At 34.1% G+C, this 22,757-nt stretch overlaps 1 protein-coding gene across 4 annotated transcripts in view; it reads left to right on the top strand.

Moving 5' to 3' along the window:
- PRPF18 (pre-mRNA processing factor 18) overlaps window positions 1–22,757 on the top strand; it is a 75,322-nt gene that overhangs the window by 4,734 nt on the left and 47,831 nt on the right. For 3 of the 4 annotated variants that reach the window (XM_074194092.1, XM_074194089.1, XM_074194091.1), the window contains exons 2-4: window positions 10,735–10,812; window positions 11,027–11,053; window positions 15,916–16,020. In XM_074194092.1, the coding sequence (XP_074050193.1) occupies window positions 10,735–10,812; window positions 11,027–11,053; window positions 15,916–16,020 (210 nt within the window). The remainder of the gene's footprint in view (window positions 1–10,734; window positions 10,813–11,026; window positions 11,054–15,915; window positions 16,021–22,757) is intronic. The other variant, XM_074194090.1, reaches the window with a different exon arrangement.

Raw genomic sequence — 22,757 nt, 5'->3', positions numbered from 1 at the left:
GATCTTTTGTTCCTCTAGATGATTTTGATTATTTATTTTTTCTAGCTCTATAAAATTATTATGTGGTAGTTTGATTGGTATGGCACTGAATAAATAAATTACATTTAGATATTGCCTCTATTTTATCTGTGATCATCAGTTTTCTAATTAAAGTATATTTGCTTGGTTGGAGGATTATCTTTATAAAGACAAGGAGGAAGTAAAATGTTATTTTTACACAGGCATCTCCTTATTAGTGTAAAGTTTTAGGATAATTAGATCTGTTGTATGTATGGATGGACAAAAGGGGAAGAAAAATAGAAAAAAACAAATGGGAAACTGGGAATAATGGGCATCTTTGATTTACAGTGGTACTTGATAAATATTAAGTGTTATAAATATATATATAGGCATTCCAACCAAGTGAATTATTAGCTATTTCCAGTTTTCCTAGCTTTTCTTTCTTCATTTGCTTTTGTTAGACCTTCTGTGGTATCTTTTTATTAATAAATTAATAGTTAATTTCTATTGTGTCTTTCAATTACAAAACATTTATAAATATTATTTGTTGTGTGCCATATAATAATCCTCTGAAATTTCTTCATTTTTTTTAGTGATCTTATGATTATAGCCATTATAGATATTACCTTTAACAATGTAGATCAGATCCCTTTGCTGACTTCTCATTTTCATTTAATTCTTCACTAATGTACCTATTCATGATGTTTGTTAGGTTCTTAACATTTTTTGTGCTTTGACAGTCTGAAGCCTATAGATCACTTTTTTAGAATAATATTTTTAAGTGCATGGACTAAAATACATAGGATTACAAAGGAAAGCAATTCTATTAAAACAGTTATCAATATACTAACACCCCCCTCCCCCGAATTCATAGACTGCAGATTAAACACTCCTACTCTGTCATTTAACTTTATCTATTCATCAGTGCCAAACCCAGACTATTCATTAATTATCCTTTACTAGCACTGTTCAGCTGGATTTGTCTCTTTTTCAAATCACACATCCCTTAGGGTGCCTTTTTTTTTTTTATTATGTCTTGTTTTCTAGATATCATAAATAATATACTATAGTTGCCTATTATATATGTCGCTATTGCTTTTTTTTGTTATTTAATTTTTTGATTCTTAAAAACTTGTGATATTCCAGGTTTTGTAGCCACTTGGCAGTACTAGAAGAAATGTTGGTGTTAAAAAGATGGGGTTACATTCTTTCAGGAAATTTCAGTGTATTTTTACTTATAGTCTATGGGATATCCAACTGGAAATGATACTTTGAACAATAGGAATTTTTAACTTGTTTTTTCCTGTGTGGATTGTTTAAGACACTTTTGGGTGACTGAATCTCATTTAAGAGGTTCTGTTCTGTAGCATTCTGGGATCTGATTCAATCAACACAAGGTCATCTCTATAAAGCATTGAGAGGAGCTTATCAATTCTTGTCCTCTTCCACTTGAACCCTTCACTGGATATCTTTCATGACCATGACAGATGTCCATTGGTATCAGTTTAATAGATTGGAAAATAGAATTATCTGTTATCTACCAGGAAATCTTATATGCATGTATAATACATTTTGCCCTATAAATTGGATCCTTTTTAAATAGTTCATAAACAATAAATATAGTTGTATTATCTGTACCTTGTGACTAAAGATGTATCATTTTTAAAATCTATCTGTTCCTTTTTCACATTTTTTAAAAAATCAGGAATACCCTCCATATTAGCAAGTTATCTTCCATTAAGGCAGCCCCAGACCAGACCACTAGTCCTGGAGTTCAAATATAGCTTCAGATACTTTATAGTTGCATAACCCAGGGCAAGTCATTTAACCTTTGTTTGTTTCAGTTTCCTCATCTGTAAAATGGAAATTTTAAAATGGAATAATTTCACCTACCTCACAAGTAGGTTGTGAGGTCACATGAAATATTTGTAAAGCACATGACACATATAGTACATACTGTAAGGATTTTTATTTCTTTTCTTTCTCTTCCATATGTTGGTTGTTTAGTCTCAGAAAGTCTCCAGGTAGAAGTGGAGAAGTAGGTGCTTTTTTCTAGTGGTAATGCCAATTGTTATTTTTTCAGTCATTTTGGTGTCTTGTATTAGATTTATTCATACTCAATGCCTCCAAGCCTTCAGAATCAAGTATTAGACGGTTTCCTTGTTCTGGGCTAACTTTTCTACTTTGTTTTCTCTAATGCTATTTTTATTTTCTTGTGTAACACATTGGAGAGTGGGATGTTAGAGTACAAATGTAGTGTCATTGTTGAAGAAAATAGTTTTCATAGAAATGAAGACGAAAGTTAAAAAATGTTTTGTCATTTAATTGTCCTAGTTTTATTATTTTAATATTCTTTGCATGTTATAGGCAGAGAAGAAAAATTAGAGAAATTAAGGGGGAGAATACATTTAAATAGATATAAAAAGAGAAATGAGGAGTTTAAGATCATTGAAGAGGAATTTTATTTAGCAAATCCTTAGAGCAGAATAATTTTGCTTTATCTACTAGCTTCTCTAGATCTTTTTCTATTTCTTCTTAACCTGCCATACTATCTGCTCTTCACTATAAATTGTGAGTATATTTTTACCAGAAATCCATCCAAATAATTTGGGTCATATCTATACTTTACTTTACTTTTTCCTTAAAATCACAGTGGAGGTATAGTTCTGCAGATATTATTACTAAATCAAATTAGAAGAAGCAGAGGGGAAGATTAGGCAACTTCATGATGATCCAGGCTCAAATTGGGCAAAGCTGTTGAATACTCTTTTGAAGATTGTTGTAGTTTTTTAATTACATATTTTGTTTGACATTAGACAGTCTTCCAAACAAAAATATTCCAAAAATCCAAATTCTATACATTCTTTAAAATTGTTTGTAGTTTGTTTACAGCAAGAAAGACTGTATCCTTTAATTTTGAAAGTTTGATATCTTAAGGAATACATGACACGCCCAGTGCTCAGGCCACTGTGGCCTGCAGGAAGAAAAGCCAACCTTCTGACACAGAAACCAGCGATTCTATTGGGTAGAGGTATTATCTCCATGCCAGTTCTGGATTCAAACCTGCATCAGGGGCCATTCCAGCTTCCTTCTACCCATGTGTTTATAGCCTGGATTTCAGTTGGGCTTTAATGGGTTGTTTCTGTTGAAAGAGTTTTTTGCTTTCCCTTTTCTCTCATTCCATGCCTGCCTTAACCCACAGCTGCTTAGTGGTAGGACGTTCCTTGGCCATCTCTTTGTCATTCAGAAACAGCCAGCCAGGGACAGGGCCTTCAGGCACTCTGATGATGACATCAGAGTGCCTTGACCCATTGTGTGCACATTTTCTCCTATATTTTTAATGGAGCAAGTCCACCTCAAAATCTAGGGGGTATTAGGAACAAGAACACTGGACTGCCACCTCTTCCATCCCTCATTTCATGTGTCTTGTTTTCCTTTGGGATCTAAGATGGTGACTGTTAAATTAATTCTACTTTCTCCCCCCCCACCCCCCCCCATCTTGCTATTTCCCATTCTCCCAAAGAAAAGAGAGTTCGATGATTTTTAATCTTTTTTTTTAAGCTGACGTGAGTTTCCTTTTTCAGTTCAGCATTTTATTAATTGTGTGTCAGTCTCCACTCCACAAACATCCCAAGGAGACGCACTACGATTTATTCTAATAAATCAACTGGATTAACTACCTTTTGTTGACAGTGGCTCCGGGAGCCATCTTGGTGTGTTGGATGCCCCTTTACAGTGACCCAGACACATGGTTTCCTTTGGGATTCATTCACCTTCTTTCCAGTTGAAGTTTCAGGTTTTGTTTTTTGTTTTTTTTGTGTGTGTGTTTCGAACGTATCTTGTTCATTGTTGTCAAGGTCGAGCTCTTGTTTCCAGCCTCATATGCAATGTCCACTCTGATTTGCTACATTTATATATATCTGGAAGCTTAATGTACATATGAGTAGTTTGCCATGAGATAACACAGTGTAAACAGAGTAGAAACCCAGAAATCGTGACTTCTGTGTTCTCTCCATTTTGTAATTTTTTTGAAATATTTATGGACAAATAAAACCAAGCTACATTACAGTAAAAAAAAAAGAAAGAAAGAAAATTTGGTATCAATATTGTCCACTTAATGATAGATTTTGGGGCAGAACCAAGATGGTGGCATGAAGGCAGCATTTTTCGGGAACTCCTTTCCCCCAACCTCCAAAAAAACAAAGGATGGCTCTAGCCAAAATTTAGAGGGACAGAACCCCCCAGAAAGACAATGATACATTTTCCCAGTCCAAGGTAACTTAGAAGTTCCATGGGAAAGGTATGTTTCACCAGGACTGGGGGTTGGAAAAAAAAAAAAGCAGCAGCAGCCCAGCCCAGAGATCACCTGCAACAGTTTGAAGGGATGGTGAGAGAACTCTACTCCATCAGAGTGAGTGTGGAGTGAGTTGTACCGACCGCAGAATCTGCAGCAAGAATCTGGAGAAAGCAGCCTGCACCCCCAGAGACAGTAAGGGAAGTCTGCAAAGATTTCTCTGCTCTCCCTAGGGTAGAATTCTGCTGTTTGCCTACACTCAGATATTGCAGTTTGGGCTTCTATACTAAATAACCAAGTTGGAGCCCTCCTTATATAGCCCCAGGGCAGAGGGGCATGGGGGGGGGATCTACATATCAAAGCACAGGCTAGAGAGCATAAGACTTTGGAGGAATAAAGGTCCCAGTGGGGTGTCCCAAACCCCCCCCCCCCCAACCCCAAAGCCTTGGAAGTGCTGTAAATTAGTCTTGGGCTGAGGAAATGGGTAAACAACAGAAAAAGAAGAATCTGACTATAGAGAATTACTTTAATCCCATGGAAGATCAAAACACATACTCAGATGATGACAAAATCGAAGTTTCCATATCCAAAACCTCCAAGAGAAATAGAAAATGGGCTCAAGCTATGGATGTGCTCAAAAAAGACTTTGAAAAGCAATTAAGGGAGGTGGAGGAACAATTGGGAGGAGAAATGAGAGCAGTGCAGAAAAATTATGAAAACTGAATCAAAAGCTTGGTGAAAGATACACAAAAAAAAATACTGAAGAAAATAATATGTTAAAAACCAGTTTAGGCCTAATGGAAAAAGCAAAACAAAAGGCAAATGAGGAGAAGAATGCCTTATAAAGCAGAATTGGCCAGCTGGAAAAGGAGATTAAAAAAAAAAAACTCTCTGAAGAAAATAACTACTTCGAATGCAGAATGGAACTAAAGGAAGCTGATGACTTTGCAAGAAATCAGAAAGAAATAAAACTCTTCCAAAAAAAAAAACCCCAAATTAGAAGAACATATGAAATACCTCATTGGAAAAACAACTGACCTTGAAAATAGATCCAGAAGAATTAATTTAAAAATTATTGGGCCAGGAGAAGAGCCTAGACTTCATTTTTGAAGAAATAATACAGCAACATTGCCCCGAGATCCTAAAAATTGAGAGAATTCACCAGTCACCCCCTGAAAGAGATCCCAAAAGAAAAATTTCCAGGAATATTATAGCCAAATTCCAAAACTCCCAAATCAAAGAGAAAAATTCTAAAATCTGCTAGAAACAAACAATTCAACTACTGAGGCTTCATAGTCAGGATTACAGAAGATCTGGCAGCATCTACATTAAGGGCTTGTAGGGATTAGAATATTATATTCCGGAAGGCAAAAGATCTTGGTTTACAACCAATAATCAACTACCCAGCAAAACTAAACGTCCTCTTTCAGAGGAAAAGATGGACTTTCAATGAAACAGGGGACTTTCAAACTTTCCTATTGAGAGGACCAGAGCTGAACAGAAAGTTTGATCTCCAAGTACAGAACTCTGGTGAACCATAGAGGGAGTAGAAGAGAAGGACTAACTATGCAGAACTTGATGATGTTGAACTGTTTGTATTCCTGAATGGGAAGAAGATATTAATAACTCATATGAACTTTCTCATTTATAAGAGCTGTTAGAAGGAGCATATATATGTAGACAGGACATAGGAAGGAGCAGAATATAATGGTATACTAGAGTAAAAAGATGGAGTCAATGGGTGATGGGGGAAAGTACTGGAAGGAAGGAAAAGGAGATGAAGAAGAAGCTGAGAAATTTCACATAAGAGTCAAAAAAAGCTTTTTCAATGGAGTGGGGGGGGGAGGCAAGGGGAAATGAATGAGCCTTCATTCTCTTTGGAAATGGTTCGGGGAGGAAATGACATACACATTTAATAGGGTGAGGAAATCTATCTTGCCCTGGAGGAGGGAGCAGCTTTTATCAAATAGGGTCTGTGCCTTCTTGTAGCTTAGTGTTTCCCTTATGAATTTTTATGCAAAGGTGTTCAGCAGCAAAATATGTTTATTACTGATTTTGACTGTCTACGGGTCATGTCAGCACATAGTTTCCTTGTTTACTCCCTTTTTTAAAAATGATTTTTATTTTTTTGCTTTATCAGATTGCATGAATTGTAACTTTTTTATTTCACTTAATACATAGGAAAAAATTTTCTTCATCCCCTCAGTTTTTTTTGTATGTATTTTTTAAGTGTACTTCTTGTAAGCAAAAGATTGTAGGTTTTGTTTTCTTATCAAATTTGTTAATTCTTTTATTGAATTGTTCAGTCCATTCACATTTAAAATTATGAGTTGTTTACATTTTTCTCCATTTTTACCTTTTTTAAGTTATGATTTTTAATTCTTCTCTTTGGCAGTAAATACAATATTATGTTCCTTCTGTTAATTTTATTTGATTGTTTCTTTTTTTAGGTAGCCATGTTCTCACTGACTTCCTTCTTGCTTTTGCTCAGTGATTCTCATTTGTTACTTCTTTTGGGATTTTGTTTAATTAATTCCTTTTTCTCTGCTTTTATCTGGTTATATAATTCTTCTTTCCCTGTTTTCTTCTCAGTTGAGTAGATTTCCTCTTTCCCGTTTCTTTTCTACTAATCTATTCATTTTTAAAATTTAATTTTTCTGTACATCTTTCCAAAAAGAATTTCTCCCACTTTTTATTATCCTTCTTTCTTTTCTTTACCCTCGTTCTCTGATTTATAAGGTCCTTTTCTTTTTCCTCTGTATTCCTCATTCAATCAAAACTTCTAGGGTATCAATTCAAGGCTTTTCCCTCTAGGCAGTTTCTGCCACTGCCTTGTATGGCTATCCCAGGTCTGCCTTTTCCCATTATGTCTGACAGCTGTTGCAGATGTCTGAGAGGACACTGTTCTATGGTAGGGTCCCTCCCCTGTCGGTCCTGGACTATACAGCTCAATCCTGACCTATGCCATCTCCTTGGTACCTTTACCCCTCATTTGCTGCATGAACCCCTTTCCACCATGTAGAACAGGTAAACTTTTCAAGAACCAAGTCTTCCAGGCCATACCTAGTATAAGATCCCTCTCTCTTCAAAGACCATCACTCTGTACTCACAGGAGCATTCATTAATGGAATCCCACCACCCACCTAAGAGCTCCTTCCTGTATCCCCTTCCACCTAATCCCCTCCCTTTCTCCTCTAGGCTTTTCTCTTTCTGAGACCACAGAGATTCTTGCTGCCCTTAATTTGAACCTGACCTATTACATAGTCATGCATTCCCTATTCTCCTCCTTTACATTCATGTACCCTCTCACATCATAATGGAGTTCCACTGATTGACCTATAGGCAGGGTATCTCCAGGTTCTCTTCAAAATCTATGCTCCTGTCTGCCTCTCCTCTACTTTCTCCCAGATTTCTACCCTCACCTTTTGTCCTTAGGAAAATTTAGAAAGAAGTCTTAATGTTATCTCTGCTGTCATTATTGCTTGGCTGCTGTAATTATTCACTCTTCCATTTCTTTTATTTAGGATGTTCAAAAAGCAAATAATGTCTTCATTTCTAATTTTCTTTTCAAAATGTTTCAAATTCCTCTTTGTTATTGAATGGGCATCTTTGTTCATGTTTGATTAAAATTAAATTTTTTAGGGTAGGTCCCTTAGATTGCATCCTGAACTCCACTGTTCTTCAGAACATTTTCTAGTTGGTGTAGAATAGATTTGTTTTATTCTAATGTCCTTTACTTTGTATTTGAAATTCTTTCTTCTTACTGCTTACAAAACTCATTTCTCAATTGAATCACATTTAACAATTATATATGTATGTATATGTCGACAGCCTTGGGATTTTAGGAGGCAATCTGTAAATTTTTTTCTATTGCTACCTGTTAAGATTTGCTTAAGTTTCACTTAGGACTAGAACTTGTCATCTTAGATGCTATGGCGCTTTAGTAACAATCATTATCTTTGTTCTTATATTTTTCTTTCTGTGTTCTAAACTTTCTCTTAACTTTGGAATTTTTAAGTTTGGTTTTTGTTCTGCTTTCCTACAATATATGAGTCAGGTGTTTTGAAATGTGTCAAATTTTCAGAGAAGCTTCCATCTTCTGTAGGAGAAACTGGTTCTATATTTCTAACCCTTTGAGCAAATTCTATAACTTGAATTTGATTGCCAGATATGCAGTAGGTTTTAAACTATAAATTTGTAATAATTCTGAGCAAGGCTGAACTTGTATACTAGACCACCTTACAAGGAAAACCACATACAAACTATAGATTCTCACTGGCATTAATTAGAGTTGAAAACTCAGTGTGCTGTCAGATTATCTGTTGACAAATTTAAAGAAGAAAAACAAGAATCTTGTCTAGCATGTCTCTCAAAAATGGTCCTATAATGAACTTTCCCAGTATGACATTGTACTCCTAACTAGACTGGAGTTTCTAAGACAATTTGTCTTCAAATTTCAGTATGGTCCAAGACTTAAGGTTGGCATATTTTGGACAGTGTCATTAATGTACCTAAATGCCATACATATATGGATAATAAGATGAAATTATTTTCACTAAAACACAGCCCATCCACAAGAATTAAATTACTTTGGAACACAAGATGAATGATAATATTATTGTCAAGAAATGTGTTGATTAATTAGTATCATAGATCTTTTTTATAAATAGAGTAATTATAAACACATGATTAAAACAAATAATAAAAACCATCTTGAAATGTAATTTTACAGGCTATTAGATTGCTTTGTGCAATAGTGGAAAGAGCATGGATTAGGAGCCAAGATCTGATTGTACTTCTCTTAACTGGCGATATGATTTTGTACGGGTCACTTAATCTCTGTGAATCTCAGTCATTTCATTGTGAAATGAGAGAAGTGATACTAGCTACATATACTTAACAGGGTGTTTTTAATTGTCAAATGAAATGTGAAGTGCTTAAAAAATGAAATTCCACATAAATATGAGTCAGCATAGTACATAAATGACTTAGGGATTCTGTAGAATAAGGATCTAGTCTGCATTTCCTGCTAATTAGTTGTGTCTTTCTGAGCCTTAGATTCCTTATCTGTAAAATTAAGGGATTAGATTAAATTATGTTTTCCTACTCAGCAATTCTGTAATTGTATTTTAGTAGTAGCAATAAGTGATTATAATATAACCAGCATTTTTATAGCCCATTACTATTTGTAAAATACTTTTCAGACATCTTATTTGATCTTCACAACAACCATCCCCTTTTTACAGGAAACTGAAGCATTTTAAGGTTAAAGTAAAAGATCTTAACTCCACCCCCACTTTTTTTTTATTATCTTAGACCCCTTTGGCAATTTTCTGAAGCTTGTGGATCCCTTCTCAGAACAGTTTTTTAAAATGTATATTTGCTGTCAATTAAGTAGATATTCTTGGGTGGGTGGTGGATTTTAATTCTTGCTAATGTATAGCTTAAAATCTGTATAAGAAAGTTGAGTAGATTCCTTTCAAAAATGTCTTATAAATAATAGACATCACTTAAAATGACTGTTCACTTTGTCTTTGCCAACTCAAGTGCTACATAAAAATCTGAAAATATAAGTGATCAGTTGAATGACTGGTTACATTGGAACTAGAAGACCTACCTAGGTTTAATCTACCTCTTACTCATTCAACATCTTTGGGTCTCAGTTTCTTTTTCCTTAAATGAGGCCAGTTGTATTAAATGATCTCTGTTCCTTTTTAACTATTAATCTAAGGTACTGTGAACAGGTGACTAATAGAAAACTGTAGCTACAAGCAGGACCCATATGTGGATTTTGTAGGACAACATTAAAGGTAAGTTTGTGGGAAGTATAAAAAAGAATTGCTTGTTGTTCATCTCTCTCTTTTCAGCTACATCAGATTTGAGGAATATTTCATAACATCAAATTCTATTATGGTACCATTCTAGTAATCTGTAGCAAAAAAATACTCCCTAGACACAATCTATATGCCTTACCTATTTTAAGAAATCAGCAGTATACCAAATGGCAAAAAAGAATTTCGACAGTCCCTTGGAGCTTATTGTAATAGAATTTTAACATGTAACATACCATATGTTATCTGTATCTGTGTGAGTTAACAGGGAATAGTAATTTAAGTATCCCATTATGTTTGATCAATCATGACTTATTTTTGCAAAGGTTATCCTTCAAATAAAACAATATAAAATTAAATCAGAGAAGATGAAATTTGTGAGTTTCATTCTGTTGAGTTGCTTTGTTTCCTGGAGAATACATACTAAAATACTATTGCATCTTCACACATCAGTAATTTGAAAATTGACAAAATTCAGTTACCTGCTCAACATTGGTGGAATCAAAGCTTTGGGGACAGTTTTTAGGCCCATGGGATCAATACTTATTGGCACTGGGATGGGAAATGTTGTCTATGAGGTATGTTAACTTGTTTCCTTCTTTCTAATAGGAAAGTAAAAGATATTTCAAACGTAGTGAACTTGCCAAAAAAGAAGAGGAGGCATACTTTGAAAGATGTGGTTACAAGGTATGAATTTTTTTCTTTTTTGGTCCAGATTTCTGGTTTCATCGTGAAGGGAGCTCCCAATAAGGAATCTCCCTCTAACAGTGCTCATGCAACTTATATAACCTTAGAGAGTTATATTAAATTGTATATGTATGAGTTTAAAAATGTTTTGGGATATTGTTAAAATGACAATAAATTGTTGTTCTCTGTTCAATTTGTCATTGTTATACATTAGCCTGTAAATGAGAAGCCAACTGGAGAGGTATGAGTTTTTGGTGTATGTTTTTTTAAAAGCATTTTTAAATGCAGGAAGAACATGCATGACATTTGGCTTTGGAATTTGTGTTATGGTTTGGCTTTTTGTGAATAGCATGAAATGGCTTGAGATCAAAGCTTGAATTTTCTTTTTAAAATTTTGCCTTTTTTTTCTGTGGACAGAAGTACTGGATCTGACACTGAGCCATGTTTAACTTCTTTGCCATACTATCACCACTATCCCCAAATTACCCAAAAGCAAAATATAATATGGAAAAAAGTTTAAAGATGGTTAGATATATAATTTGTTCTATTTTTAACCTGTTATTTTGTAGTATTAATAACTCTTATTTGGCCATGAAGATCCAGTGCATGAAAAATGGTGCCACATAGCTTTATGTACCTTTGTTTAATAAGACAGCACATTTTAAGCACTAATCTTAAATTCTCTGCACTTTGGAAACAAATGAGTCATTGGGAAGGCTTTGTTTATCTCTCTTAGTAGCATGAAAGAAATTGTCTTTGAACTTACCTTGTTGACAGGATTAGTTTTTATGGGGTTGGGAGAAATTAGGTTAAAATTGTACTATAAGTCTTCCTGTAGTCCTGACAATTTTCCTACTGAGGTTAAAGGATCTTTTGGAAGAATTTAATTTCATCTTCCTTAAGGTTTTAATTTTAGTTATTAAAGTGTAGTTACTATTATGCATGTAATTTAGGGAGAAAGACTTTGGAAAAGCAAGTTTTTTTATATCAGCATTTTGAAGGTGGCATATACAGCTTGTATGTGCATTCAGGTTTTTTTTGTAGTATTTGGTTGAGAGGATTGATATTTAAAGAGGAAGTAGTTATGTTTATTATAGCATCAAATGATTTTTTGGGGGGGTAACGTGTTGATTTCAGTGTGGGACACTAACAAGTTCTGGATTACTTTTTTGCTTATTCCCAACTTCTCTGATTTAGACTTGATTCAAGAAAGAATTAACTATATATTTAGTCCATTTTCCCATTCTCTCCTGTATCCCTGTGTACTTTTTTAGCTTAATAAGGTTGGGCATAATATTTTAAAAATAATGTGATGCTTTTCCTTAGATAATCTTAGTGATATGTGTTTTATTTGCTTGCGAAGAGAGAGCACTGAAGCAAGATAATTACTGCAAGGATATTGCTTGTAACTTTGAGCTTGGTTGACAGAATGTTTCATCTTTTCCCCAGAGCTATTAACTGTCATTTTATAATAAAAAATAAGTTTTTCCTTTGCAGTTTGTGAATACTTTTTTTGAACCTGGGGGAATATCTATCTCTTTTCATAAATAGGAAACACAGGCCTGATTTTCTAAAGAGCATTTTATTTTTTCTTATAGTGAAAATGTGTTCCCTGAATAGTTGTTACTTTTGTTCTTCTATATATTGTTCCTTTCTTGATAGATAGACTCATAAATTTAGAGCTGGAAGAATGTCTTCCATCTTGGAGGTCTTCAAGACCAACCCCTCATTTTGCACATTAGGAGACTGAGGCCCAGAGAAGTGCGGTAACTTCCCTAATATCTTATAGTAAGTAAACAGGACCAGGAGTTGAACCTGAATTCTTTGATTCCAAATCCAGAGCTTCCCACTCAGCACTGCCAGATTAATGGCATCTCACTTTATTAACTAATTCACTCTAATTCCATGACCTAGAACTCTCATTCCCTCTCTTCCCTCTCTGCCTTATTCCTCCTAAACTTATTATTCTTCATTCTTACTCTGACCTAGTACTGCACCCCTACCTCATCTTCACCTTCCTTTCTTTCCCTCCTAATCTTGACTGTAAAATCACTAGATAGGACTGTATAGTCACTAATCACTAGACTGTTTTCTCTCCTTGAATCCCTTGTCCTATTGTTTATATCTTCCCAAACCCTAATTTTAGTTATCCATACCTTTTACTTTCTCTCCTATTTTGTATTGATGAATGCTATTTGAAGAAAGTCATACAACCATGCCCTGAGGATCCACTCCTGATCAGTTATATCATCTGAAGCTCCACTGCTAAATGAAAATCCTTTGATGCCTTTTCTATTTCCATTGCTTTCTCCAAAATGATTATTCCAAACCTTTTAAAGGCTTCTACATCACCCCTTAGGGGGTCACTTTCAGCACTTCCTACTTTACAGAGAGAAAATTGGAGCTATTTGTTACTGTGAACTCTCTCTTTTCTTCCTGTTCCATACTTCCATGTCCTTGACAGACATGCCCGTTTTCTTTGCCAAATTAAGCTCTTCAGCTTGTACTGTTGATCTCATTATTCTACACTCTTCTAGGAGTTGGTCATAAGGATTATATCTTTTCTCATTTTATTTCCTCCTTATATTATGACCCCCATTATTTTATTTATAGAACTGTCTGCATCAACTCTGTCCTCAAAAAAAAAAATCACTTAAGTTTGCTATCCACTAAAGCCATCATCTTACCTCTTTTACCTTTCATGACCAAACTCTTAGAAAGCTGTCTGGATTTATGGTCTCCATTTCCTTACCTCCCCTTTACCACTCAGCTGAAATTACTTTTTTTTCCAACTTACTAACAATCTCTTATTTTAATTGCTGTTTTATAACCTTTTATTTCTTAAAATTTTTTATTAATATTCTTGTAAAAATATACCTACTGACACTGTTTCTCCATCCTACATCTTTTCATTTTTTTGCCCATACAACATTTGTTATAACATTTGTAGTCAGACAAAACAAATTAACACATTGACTAGGTTTTAAAATACATGCTTCCCCCCCCCCCCCAAACTAGAGATCTATCTTAAGAGCCAATAGCCCTTTCTCATTCCTTATCCTTTTTGACCTTTCTCTGACTTTTTTGCATTATCAGCCTCTACTTCCTCCTAAATAATCTATCTTGCCTCATTTTCATATTTTTTGGCTTTACTATTTGATTACTAGTTTTTATTTTTAATCTCCTTTACTGGGTCATAATAGATTGCCTGTCTCTTAAATGTGGATGCCTCAAAGACTTTATCCTGGTTTCTACTCTTTCTTTACCTTCAGTTTTCATGATCTTATCACCTTCCCTCTGTACTCAGTCTTATTCCTAAGCAGATAATCTCTCAAGTTTATACATACACACAACTTCATATACTTTTTTGAACACCAATTTCACATTAATAACTTCCTATTAGAAGCTTTTACCTGTATCTCATTGGTGACTCAGATCTAATATATCTAGAATGAATGTATAGTTATCCCTTCTTCATTGTAACTTTCCCCATTAAAGTTTCGATAGATCAGGGATTTAAGAAATTAAATGGGAATTCTTTTATGAATTTTGCTGAAGCCACAGATGGCACACAAAAGCCAACAATGATTCAGAGTGTATGACCAAATTATAATAAGATACTCTAAATACTGTAAGAAGAAAAAAATGAGACTTCTTCCTTGATATGAAGAGAGGGTCAAAAAATTTTTATATGGATTTTCCAGATTGCCAAGATGCCACATGCCCCTGCTATGTGGGAGGGATAACAGCATTATGATATTTACCTCTCCTAAGCATGACCTGCCTCCAAACTTCAAGTAAACTCATTTTTCTAATAATTTGAGTTTACACTTTGAGGTGTCCCTGAGTTTTCTCTCTCTTTTACCCCACCATATGTAATTAATTGCCATATCTTGTTGGTTCTTCCTTGATAAAATCTCTTGAAAAACCATCCATCCCCCTTTTTTTTACTTTACACAGCAACTATCTTAGTTCCAGTGGTTCATTGCCTTTTATGTGGATCATTGCAATAACTTCAGTTTGTATTCCTATCTCCAGTCTTTTCCATCTTCAGTCCATCATTCAATTTTTCACACAAACTGCTAAAATAATATTGTTCAATCACAGGTCTAATTATATCACTGACCCTGCTCAAAAACCTTTATTGGCTCCCTATTTCTTTTAGATAAGATGTGAACTCTACCTTAGCATTAAAGACCTTCACATTTTGCTTCCACTTAAACTTTAGTCATTTGTGAAAAATGTCCAGTCCCTATCCATATTTTTAAGCTCAGTTTTCTAAAACTGTACTTTTTTGGGGGGGGATCCCCTCTAATCTGTGAAGGGATTTCTCTGGAAATTTAGAGGAACAATATCTACTCTTGTGACATGAAAAAATTGACATTTTTAATAACTATTCTGTCAACATTCTCTAGAATTCATAACTGGTGAAATGTTTATTTGAAACACATTTACAAACTCTTGGGCATTTTCCAGATGTGCCCTCTGTGATCTCTGTGGTTTTGGTAAAATTGGAAGTAAATTTTTTTAAGTATAAAAAATGTTGGACTTGGTGGCTTCATTGCCTGCGAACCACTATAGAGCATTTAGCTTTCTTTATTCTTTAGCATGAGGCCGGAATAAGGTAAAATTTTATTAAGGATGATGGTGGCCCCTTTCTGTATTTGTTGAATTGTACATCTGTAGCAAGAGAAATAGGATAATTAATGATCTTATAAGAGTAGTTCATTTATTCTTTAGAATATTTACTGGAACAAATCTTATAAAATTTTATTTTGAAAAAAGCCTCATAAAGTCCAAATTTTTTAGTTTTTTTTTTTTCATTTTTTAATTGGGAGACTTATGTGTCACTCTTCTGTATCATGAATGCCTTCTATGTGTGTTTAGTTTTTGTAATTTCACATAGGTTGGTAAATTTGATATTTTTACCATGTAGCACTTAGAAGCATGTTCATTTCCTGATTTCTTCAGAAGAGCATTTGGAGGGAAAAGCACTTCTATTTTTATTGAGATTTATATTTGATTTCATGAGCTATTAAACTTATAAAATAATAATAAATATTAACTAAAGAATATTATGTAAGCTGAATTTCTTTTGCTTAGGTACAGCCAAAAGAAGAAGATCAGAAACCATTAACTTCATCCAATCCAGTATTAGAACTTGAACTGGCAGAGGAAAAATTGCCCATGACTCTTTCGAGGCAAGAGGTAAGATTGGGTGATAATTGGTATTAAAATGTTAATTTTTTTTATTTGTTTCTTTTTTTGTGCTTGTATTTATTTTCAGCTTTTTCTGGAAGGTTGCATTTATTGATTTAGAATAGCTTGCCTGTTAAACTAGAAATAGCATTCCTCTAAGAAAAGCAGTGAGGCTCAAATCACCAGGTTGGCTTTCAAGCTGCAGTGACTCTTGAAGGCCCACTAAGTCATAATCTGGTTATAGTTTCTGTTGGTAAAGGGGAAGGAAGGTATGATCATCAAAATCAGATTCTTAAGTATTTAAGATTAATAATGTGATTGGTTTTTTCTTCTTAATACCAGGGTCTGAATTCTTTAACAGAAAAATGAAGTGACAATTTTTATTTCATTTTGAATTGAATGCAGCTTTCCAATTTATATATAAGTTGCTTGAGTCCAAATATTTACAAAATTATATTCAAATGATATTAGTTCACACTTTTAAAACACTTTTTGATTTTTAAAGCATTTTTGTTACAGTGACCCTGTGGGGGTAGTTAGTCTAAGTATCAGTTCCATTTAACAGCTGAAGAAATTGCAAGAAGATGGTTAAGTGATTTATCTCAGAATCAGAGACCTTTTAAGGATTGTGGCCAGAACTTGAATTCAGGTCTTGCAGTTTTGAGGCCCGTACAGTATTCTTTTCATTATACTAAATAAATATTTTATAGTTATTGTACTATCTGCTCGGTAGGTCCTTTAACTCCTGTACCTTTACCTATCTACTCTTCTGATTGTTTTTTTTTTGAAGGCTTGCTTTGTGTATTTTTATTTGTCAAAATACATACATGCATTTATACATCTGTATTGTTCTTATTTCTCAGACTTGATAGAACTGAATTCTAGCTACCTCCTCCACAAACTAATCCCCTACATTCTTACCCCAGTGCTGTTCCTTTATTAAATCTATGTCAGATTTTTATTGATACTTTCAAAGTTTTTTGAATGCAGTATAATAGTGTTGTCTTTGGTTAATTGTTCTCTTGATCATTTCACTCTGTATGAGTTCATACTACTCAGACTTCTCTCACTGCCTTTTTTTCATTTCTTATGGCACCATTATTATTCCGTCCCTTACATCACATAGCAAAATTTGTTCAGTCTTTCCCCAGTTGTTTTAACAGGCAGCCTAAAGGTGCCTCTTTAAATTCTAGTTCTTTTTTTCCTCCCTTTTAGTTTCCCCTTCAGCTTCTGAGTTTTTATTTCTTGTGACTATTTTCTTCTCCAATATTATTCTACGTTTTATGTCCTCTTCCCCATCTCTATGTGTGTGTGTTTGAGTGTATATGCATGTGTGCATGTGTATATGCATGTGCGCATGTGTACACACATGTCATTACATGTTATGGAAATTTTCCAACATTCATCCACTTGCATATTTATTTTACTAATTTTTTCTACCCCCCCCCTTTCAGTCCCCCTCTCCTGAGTGGTGAATAGTATGTAAACATTTAGTTTCTAAACAATTAATCCACCTTTTAAAAAGGGAATAAAAATATTTAAGCAGAGATTGGGTTAAATACAAGTCAGGGATATGACTAATAATATTGCTTCTCTTCATGATTCTTTGATTTAGTGAATATTACTCAGGTGATACTATATCGAGTCATAGAATTTCAGAGTTGGAAAAGACCTTTAACATTTAGTACAATCTTCCTTTGTATAATGGAGCTTGAAGCTCAGTGAGATAATGACTTTCTCAGGCTGCTCAAATATAGCTAAACACAGCCACATGAGCTCAGGTTCTGTGACTGCAAATGCAATCCTCTTTCCACTATGCTAAATCATTTCTGCATCCAAATTGTTTTCTTAAAATAAATTTTTATTGATACATCATATGTTTGCAAACATTTTTGTTATTTATACCCTCCCAGGTGTCCATTACTCATAATAAAGTATGCAGAAGGAAAAAGTCAGTTCAACAAAACTAAACAAAGTGTCTGACATTATGAGGAGTATTCTGTACTCCTAGCTTCCCCTCCCCCACTCCACAAAGAAACTTGGGGTGGGAGGTAGAGGAAAAATAATTCCTTTTTTAAAAATGTAGTTTTTAAATATTAAATGCAACATTAAAAAAACATTGTCATGTGTGCAGCAAAACACGAGAGGATTCATAATATAAAACAATAAATTTCCATTTCAAGAAAACCTATATAATGCTGTACATTTTGTTTAAAATTATCCATCTTTTCTTTGCTTCCTTGTAGGTTTTCTTCTGTGCTGTTACTGTTTATTATTCTCCCCTTCACTTTCCCTATGGCAGTAATTAGAGATACACACATATGTGTGTGTGTGTGTGTGTGTGTGTATGCATATGTGTATACACATTTATACATTTACACACTTACACATGCATACCCATAAATATATATGCATTTATAGGTGTGTATATATGTACACACACACCCTCATACATATAATAGATTGTTTATATACACACACACACAGATATCTATATATTGGTATGCATCTCTGTATCTAAAGATATCTATATCTATATATATCTATATATATAATAGATAGCTGTATATTGTGTGTATCTCTCACTTTATAACATTTCTGAAAGCAACAACCCTTCTTCCCTGCTCTCCTTTTCTTATATTCCCTCCCTATCTTCCTCTCCCTCTCTCCCTCTCCCTCTCCCTCCCTCCTCCTCCATTTAATTCTTCTATACCAATTCTTCTTCTCACACCTCATTTGTATAAGATGATAATTCTTTTAAAATCTTCCTATTTGCATTATTATTGTGTATTTGTTTCTGTTTATTTCATTTTCTGTCAGTTCATGTAAGTCTTTCCAAGCTCTTCTATAATCATCCTATTCCCTAACTGATTTTTAAAAATATAATTTAAAAAAAATAATATTGGTTTGGTGATTTATTATAATGGTTAGTAGTTCCACTAATAGAATTTCAATGTATTTTTGGTCAGTTTTTTAAAGGTTCCTTTTTTTTTCTTTAACATGAGAACTCATTTCACTGAGTCAAATTGTAACCTATTTACAATTTGTAATATTTGAGAAATACTTGAAATACATCAAATATAAGTAGGTCATACTGCTAGGATATGTCAGAGGAAAAATCTGAACCTAGATCTTACTGTCTCCAAGACTAGTGCTTTATAATTCCATACTGCTTCTTATGATAGTATTACTATAGCATTAAAATGGAAAATAATTTAGTTTTAAAAAGATATTATAAAGGAAGCCATTGTAGTGGCTTGGATGTCAGGTGGTCTTAGATTGCTTTCTGGAGCAAATACTGCAGCAATCCAGTCAGAGAGGGATTAGGATCAGTTGTGGGCTGGGACTGAAAATCATTTGCAAAGTTAAAAGAGCCTTTGCCTTTTTATATTTTAAAAAACAAGACATGATTTTCTTTTTCCTCCAAGATATCATGATTATTGAATTGAATATTATTGAATATTATTGGATATCTTTCTTTATTGAACATAGTAAAATTTACTTCTTTTATGTTTCTGTAGTATGTTTAATAAAAAAATGACAGTATAATTTTAATAACAAGGAGACAGTTTGTTTAAAAATCGTATTTAAAAAAGAATATTTGACTCAGTAGTAAGGTTGATAGTAATTATTCACAAAGTAAATATTAGTGGAACCTAATGAGTTGTTCAAAGATGGAAAGCCTGAGAGGAAAGGTCATACTGATAATTAGTTCATCAAGAGGTCATCTCATTCTGTCGTCAAATATCACATGATGGTGATTGTCCAGCATTGATGAAGCACCATGGTGCCTTGCTGACAATAGGAGGAAGTAAAGGCAAGAGACTCCTACAGCAACCAGATTATCTCTAATAGTACTGTTTCCTATAAATCTGACCAAAGACTGGAACAATTCTGTTAAAGGCAAGTGAGAAGAAGACCTTGCACAGCATACCCCTTACTATGATAAACATAATTGTGTAGCTTATACCACTAATCATTTGATTGGTTGGTGTGGTCCTCTTTGGTATCACAGGATCATAGTAGGCGTAGTAATAACCACAATTATGCCCCCCCTTTTAATAAGGATGTGATATTTTTTTTAAGAAAGATTTTATTTATTTTGAGTTTTACAATTTTCCCCCTATTCTTGCTTCCTTCCCCCCACACCACACACAGAAGGCAGTCTGTTAGTCCTAACATTGTTTCCATGGTATACATTGATCTCAGTTGAATGTGATTAGAGAGAAATCATATCCTTAAGGAAGAAAAATAAAGTATAAGAGATAGAAAAATTACATAAGATAACAGTTTTTTTTCCCCTACATTGCAGGTAATAGTCTTTGGTTTTTGTTCAAACTCCACAATTCTTTCTCTGGATACAGATGGTATTCTCCATCACAGATACTCCAAAATTGTCCCTGATGGTTGCACTGATGGAGTGAACAAGTCTATCAAGGTTGATCATCACCCCCATGTTGCTGTTAGGGTGTACGATGTTTTTCTGGTTCTGCTCGTCTCTCTCATGTGCTCCCCTTTTTTTTAATACCAACATATTTCAAACCTGTGTGTGGGATAAAGACAATAGTAATCAAGAGTTGGAGTCTGAATCAGAGAGCAGGAAAGGTCTTTATTTCCTCATGAGGAAAGGACACAGTCCCTGTTGTGAAATAGCATCATAACATCAGCCAGAGTATCAAAAATAGAAGGTTACAGGCCTCCTTTTATAATAATAATTATCCTACCTCTAAATTCTGTTTTATCCCACCATTGGCTAGTAAGACAAGCTCACAATCATTTTACTAATACTATGCAACCAGTGCATAGCAAATTCAATCCTCATTATCTTAATTATTCATATCTAATCTCTGTCCTTTTGGAAAGTTATAGTTTTGAATCCCTTATTACCATAATTATTCATAGCTAATCTTATACCGTATTAAAAGTGATGTTTTACAAAGCCTCATTATACATTTCCTGCTACTAAATTTGTAGACATCCAATCAGAAAGATAGCCAGTCTAGTTCTTAAAATTACCACATCTTCCAAGAATCATGAGTACTATGGAAACCAGACAGTTTTTGCTTCTAAGATAAGGTAGGACAAGAGTATTCATGAGTAAGTTTTTACTGAAGGTCATTCTCATCATTTGTGTTTAAGAATGTTTTTATGAGGAAACTTGAAGGCCATCTCTCACAATATCTCTTTGGTTGTTTTAAAAATTATGATTTATTTTTAAGGACTTTTCTTTTATGTGAATAACTTTAGCTTCCTATTTCATCCTGTAGGGAACTATTTAAGAAAAGATTTTATAAGATTTTGAACTAGACTTATCTTTTCCTAAGTGCAATCCTTAGTCCAGTAAACCTTTTTTAAAATAACACCTACTGTTTGCCAGGCACTGTGTGAAGCTGGCAAACAATTAACTGGATACAATTAACAAAAAAGTAAGTTTCTGTCTTCATAACCTTACAGTTTTTGGAGACCTTGCACCAAGTGGGGGAGAGAACACATGAGGGGATGGGGGAAGCATCTTGGAGTAGAAAACAGGTAGTTCAGCAGGTGTAAAGTAGAATGAGCTAAGAGTCCAGTTTTGGCTCTTTTCAATGGAGGAGTTTCCTCCTTTGCCCTCCTGACCTCCAACCTGAGGGAGAATTGACCACAGAAGGTGAAGCCAGTCAAGGCCTGAGAAATACCAAGGTGGTGAGTCTAAAAGTGAGTAGCTTGTCCTGCAAAGCAACAGGTGGAAAGTGGAGGTTAAAAAATACCTAGACTGTTTCATATTTAGTTCAGAGTATTTCAATTATCCTTCATCAGTTTAGATTTTATTTTAAGATAAAAAGACTTGTGTTTATCATTATTATTATTATTACTATTATTATTATTATTATTATTATCATCATCATCATCATCTCATAACTTTTTCCTTGGTTCAGATGAAAAGTCCTGTGACAAGTCTGTTCTTATTCCTTTATGTTCAAACTTTTATGGACTCTTACATAAGTGTATAAACGAACTGATTTTTGTTTTGAATAAAAGTATTAGGATATAACTCATTCTCTGAAGACTCATTCAGAGCATCTGCAGTACAATTCTGGCAGCTGCAGGACAGCAAGGATTTTTATCTCCTCAGAAAAGTCTCTGTACTTGGAAAGCCTTTTTGTTATATATTACTTGGAGATTATAAATAATGAGGGTGGTGATATCTATTAAAATATTGCTAACAATTTTTTATTAATTAGTATTTTATCTGGCTAATTATGAGTAATAATTTGGTCTATACCTAGGGCAGCTAGGTAAGTGGTGCAGTGAAGAGAGAGCAGGCCTGGAATCAGGAAGTCACAAATTCAGGTCTTGCATTGAACTCTTTCTTGCTGTTTGACCCTGGGCAATCATATCACTCTGTTTGCCTCAGTTCCTCATCCATAAAATGAGCTGAAGAAGGAAATGGCAACCAACTTTAATATCTTTGCCAAGAAAATTGAAATGACTAAATAGCAGTATTCTATTTCAGTATAATTTATTGGTGGAATCCCTAGAATATTTTTAATGTCCAGCTTTGTAATGTGGAAAGGTTTGTCAGCCCATCAAAGATTATGAACTGAGTAATTTTAGCTATGAGGTCATATATTCCTAGGTTTTTGGTAGGTGCTTCAATCTGCTAAAAGTGTTGCACTACAGTGCTTCCTTGTAGCATTATCATTATTACTGTTATTTTTTTGGACTGGATCTATTACTTTGTTCTTATAGTAACATTCTGATGAGGC

The sequence above is a fragment of the Macrotis lagotis genome, chromosome 7, assembly GCF_037893015.1.
Source record: "Macrotis lagotis isolate mMagLag1 chromosome 7, bilby.v1.9.chrom.fasta, whole genome shotgun sequence".
In the NCBI taxonomy this organism is placed as follows: Eukaryota; Metazoa; Chordata; class Mammalia; order Peramelemorphia; family Peramelidae; genus Macrotis; species Macrotis lagotis.
This window is presented reverse-complemented; position numbering and strand designations above follow the sequence as displayed.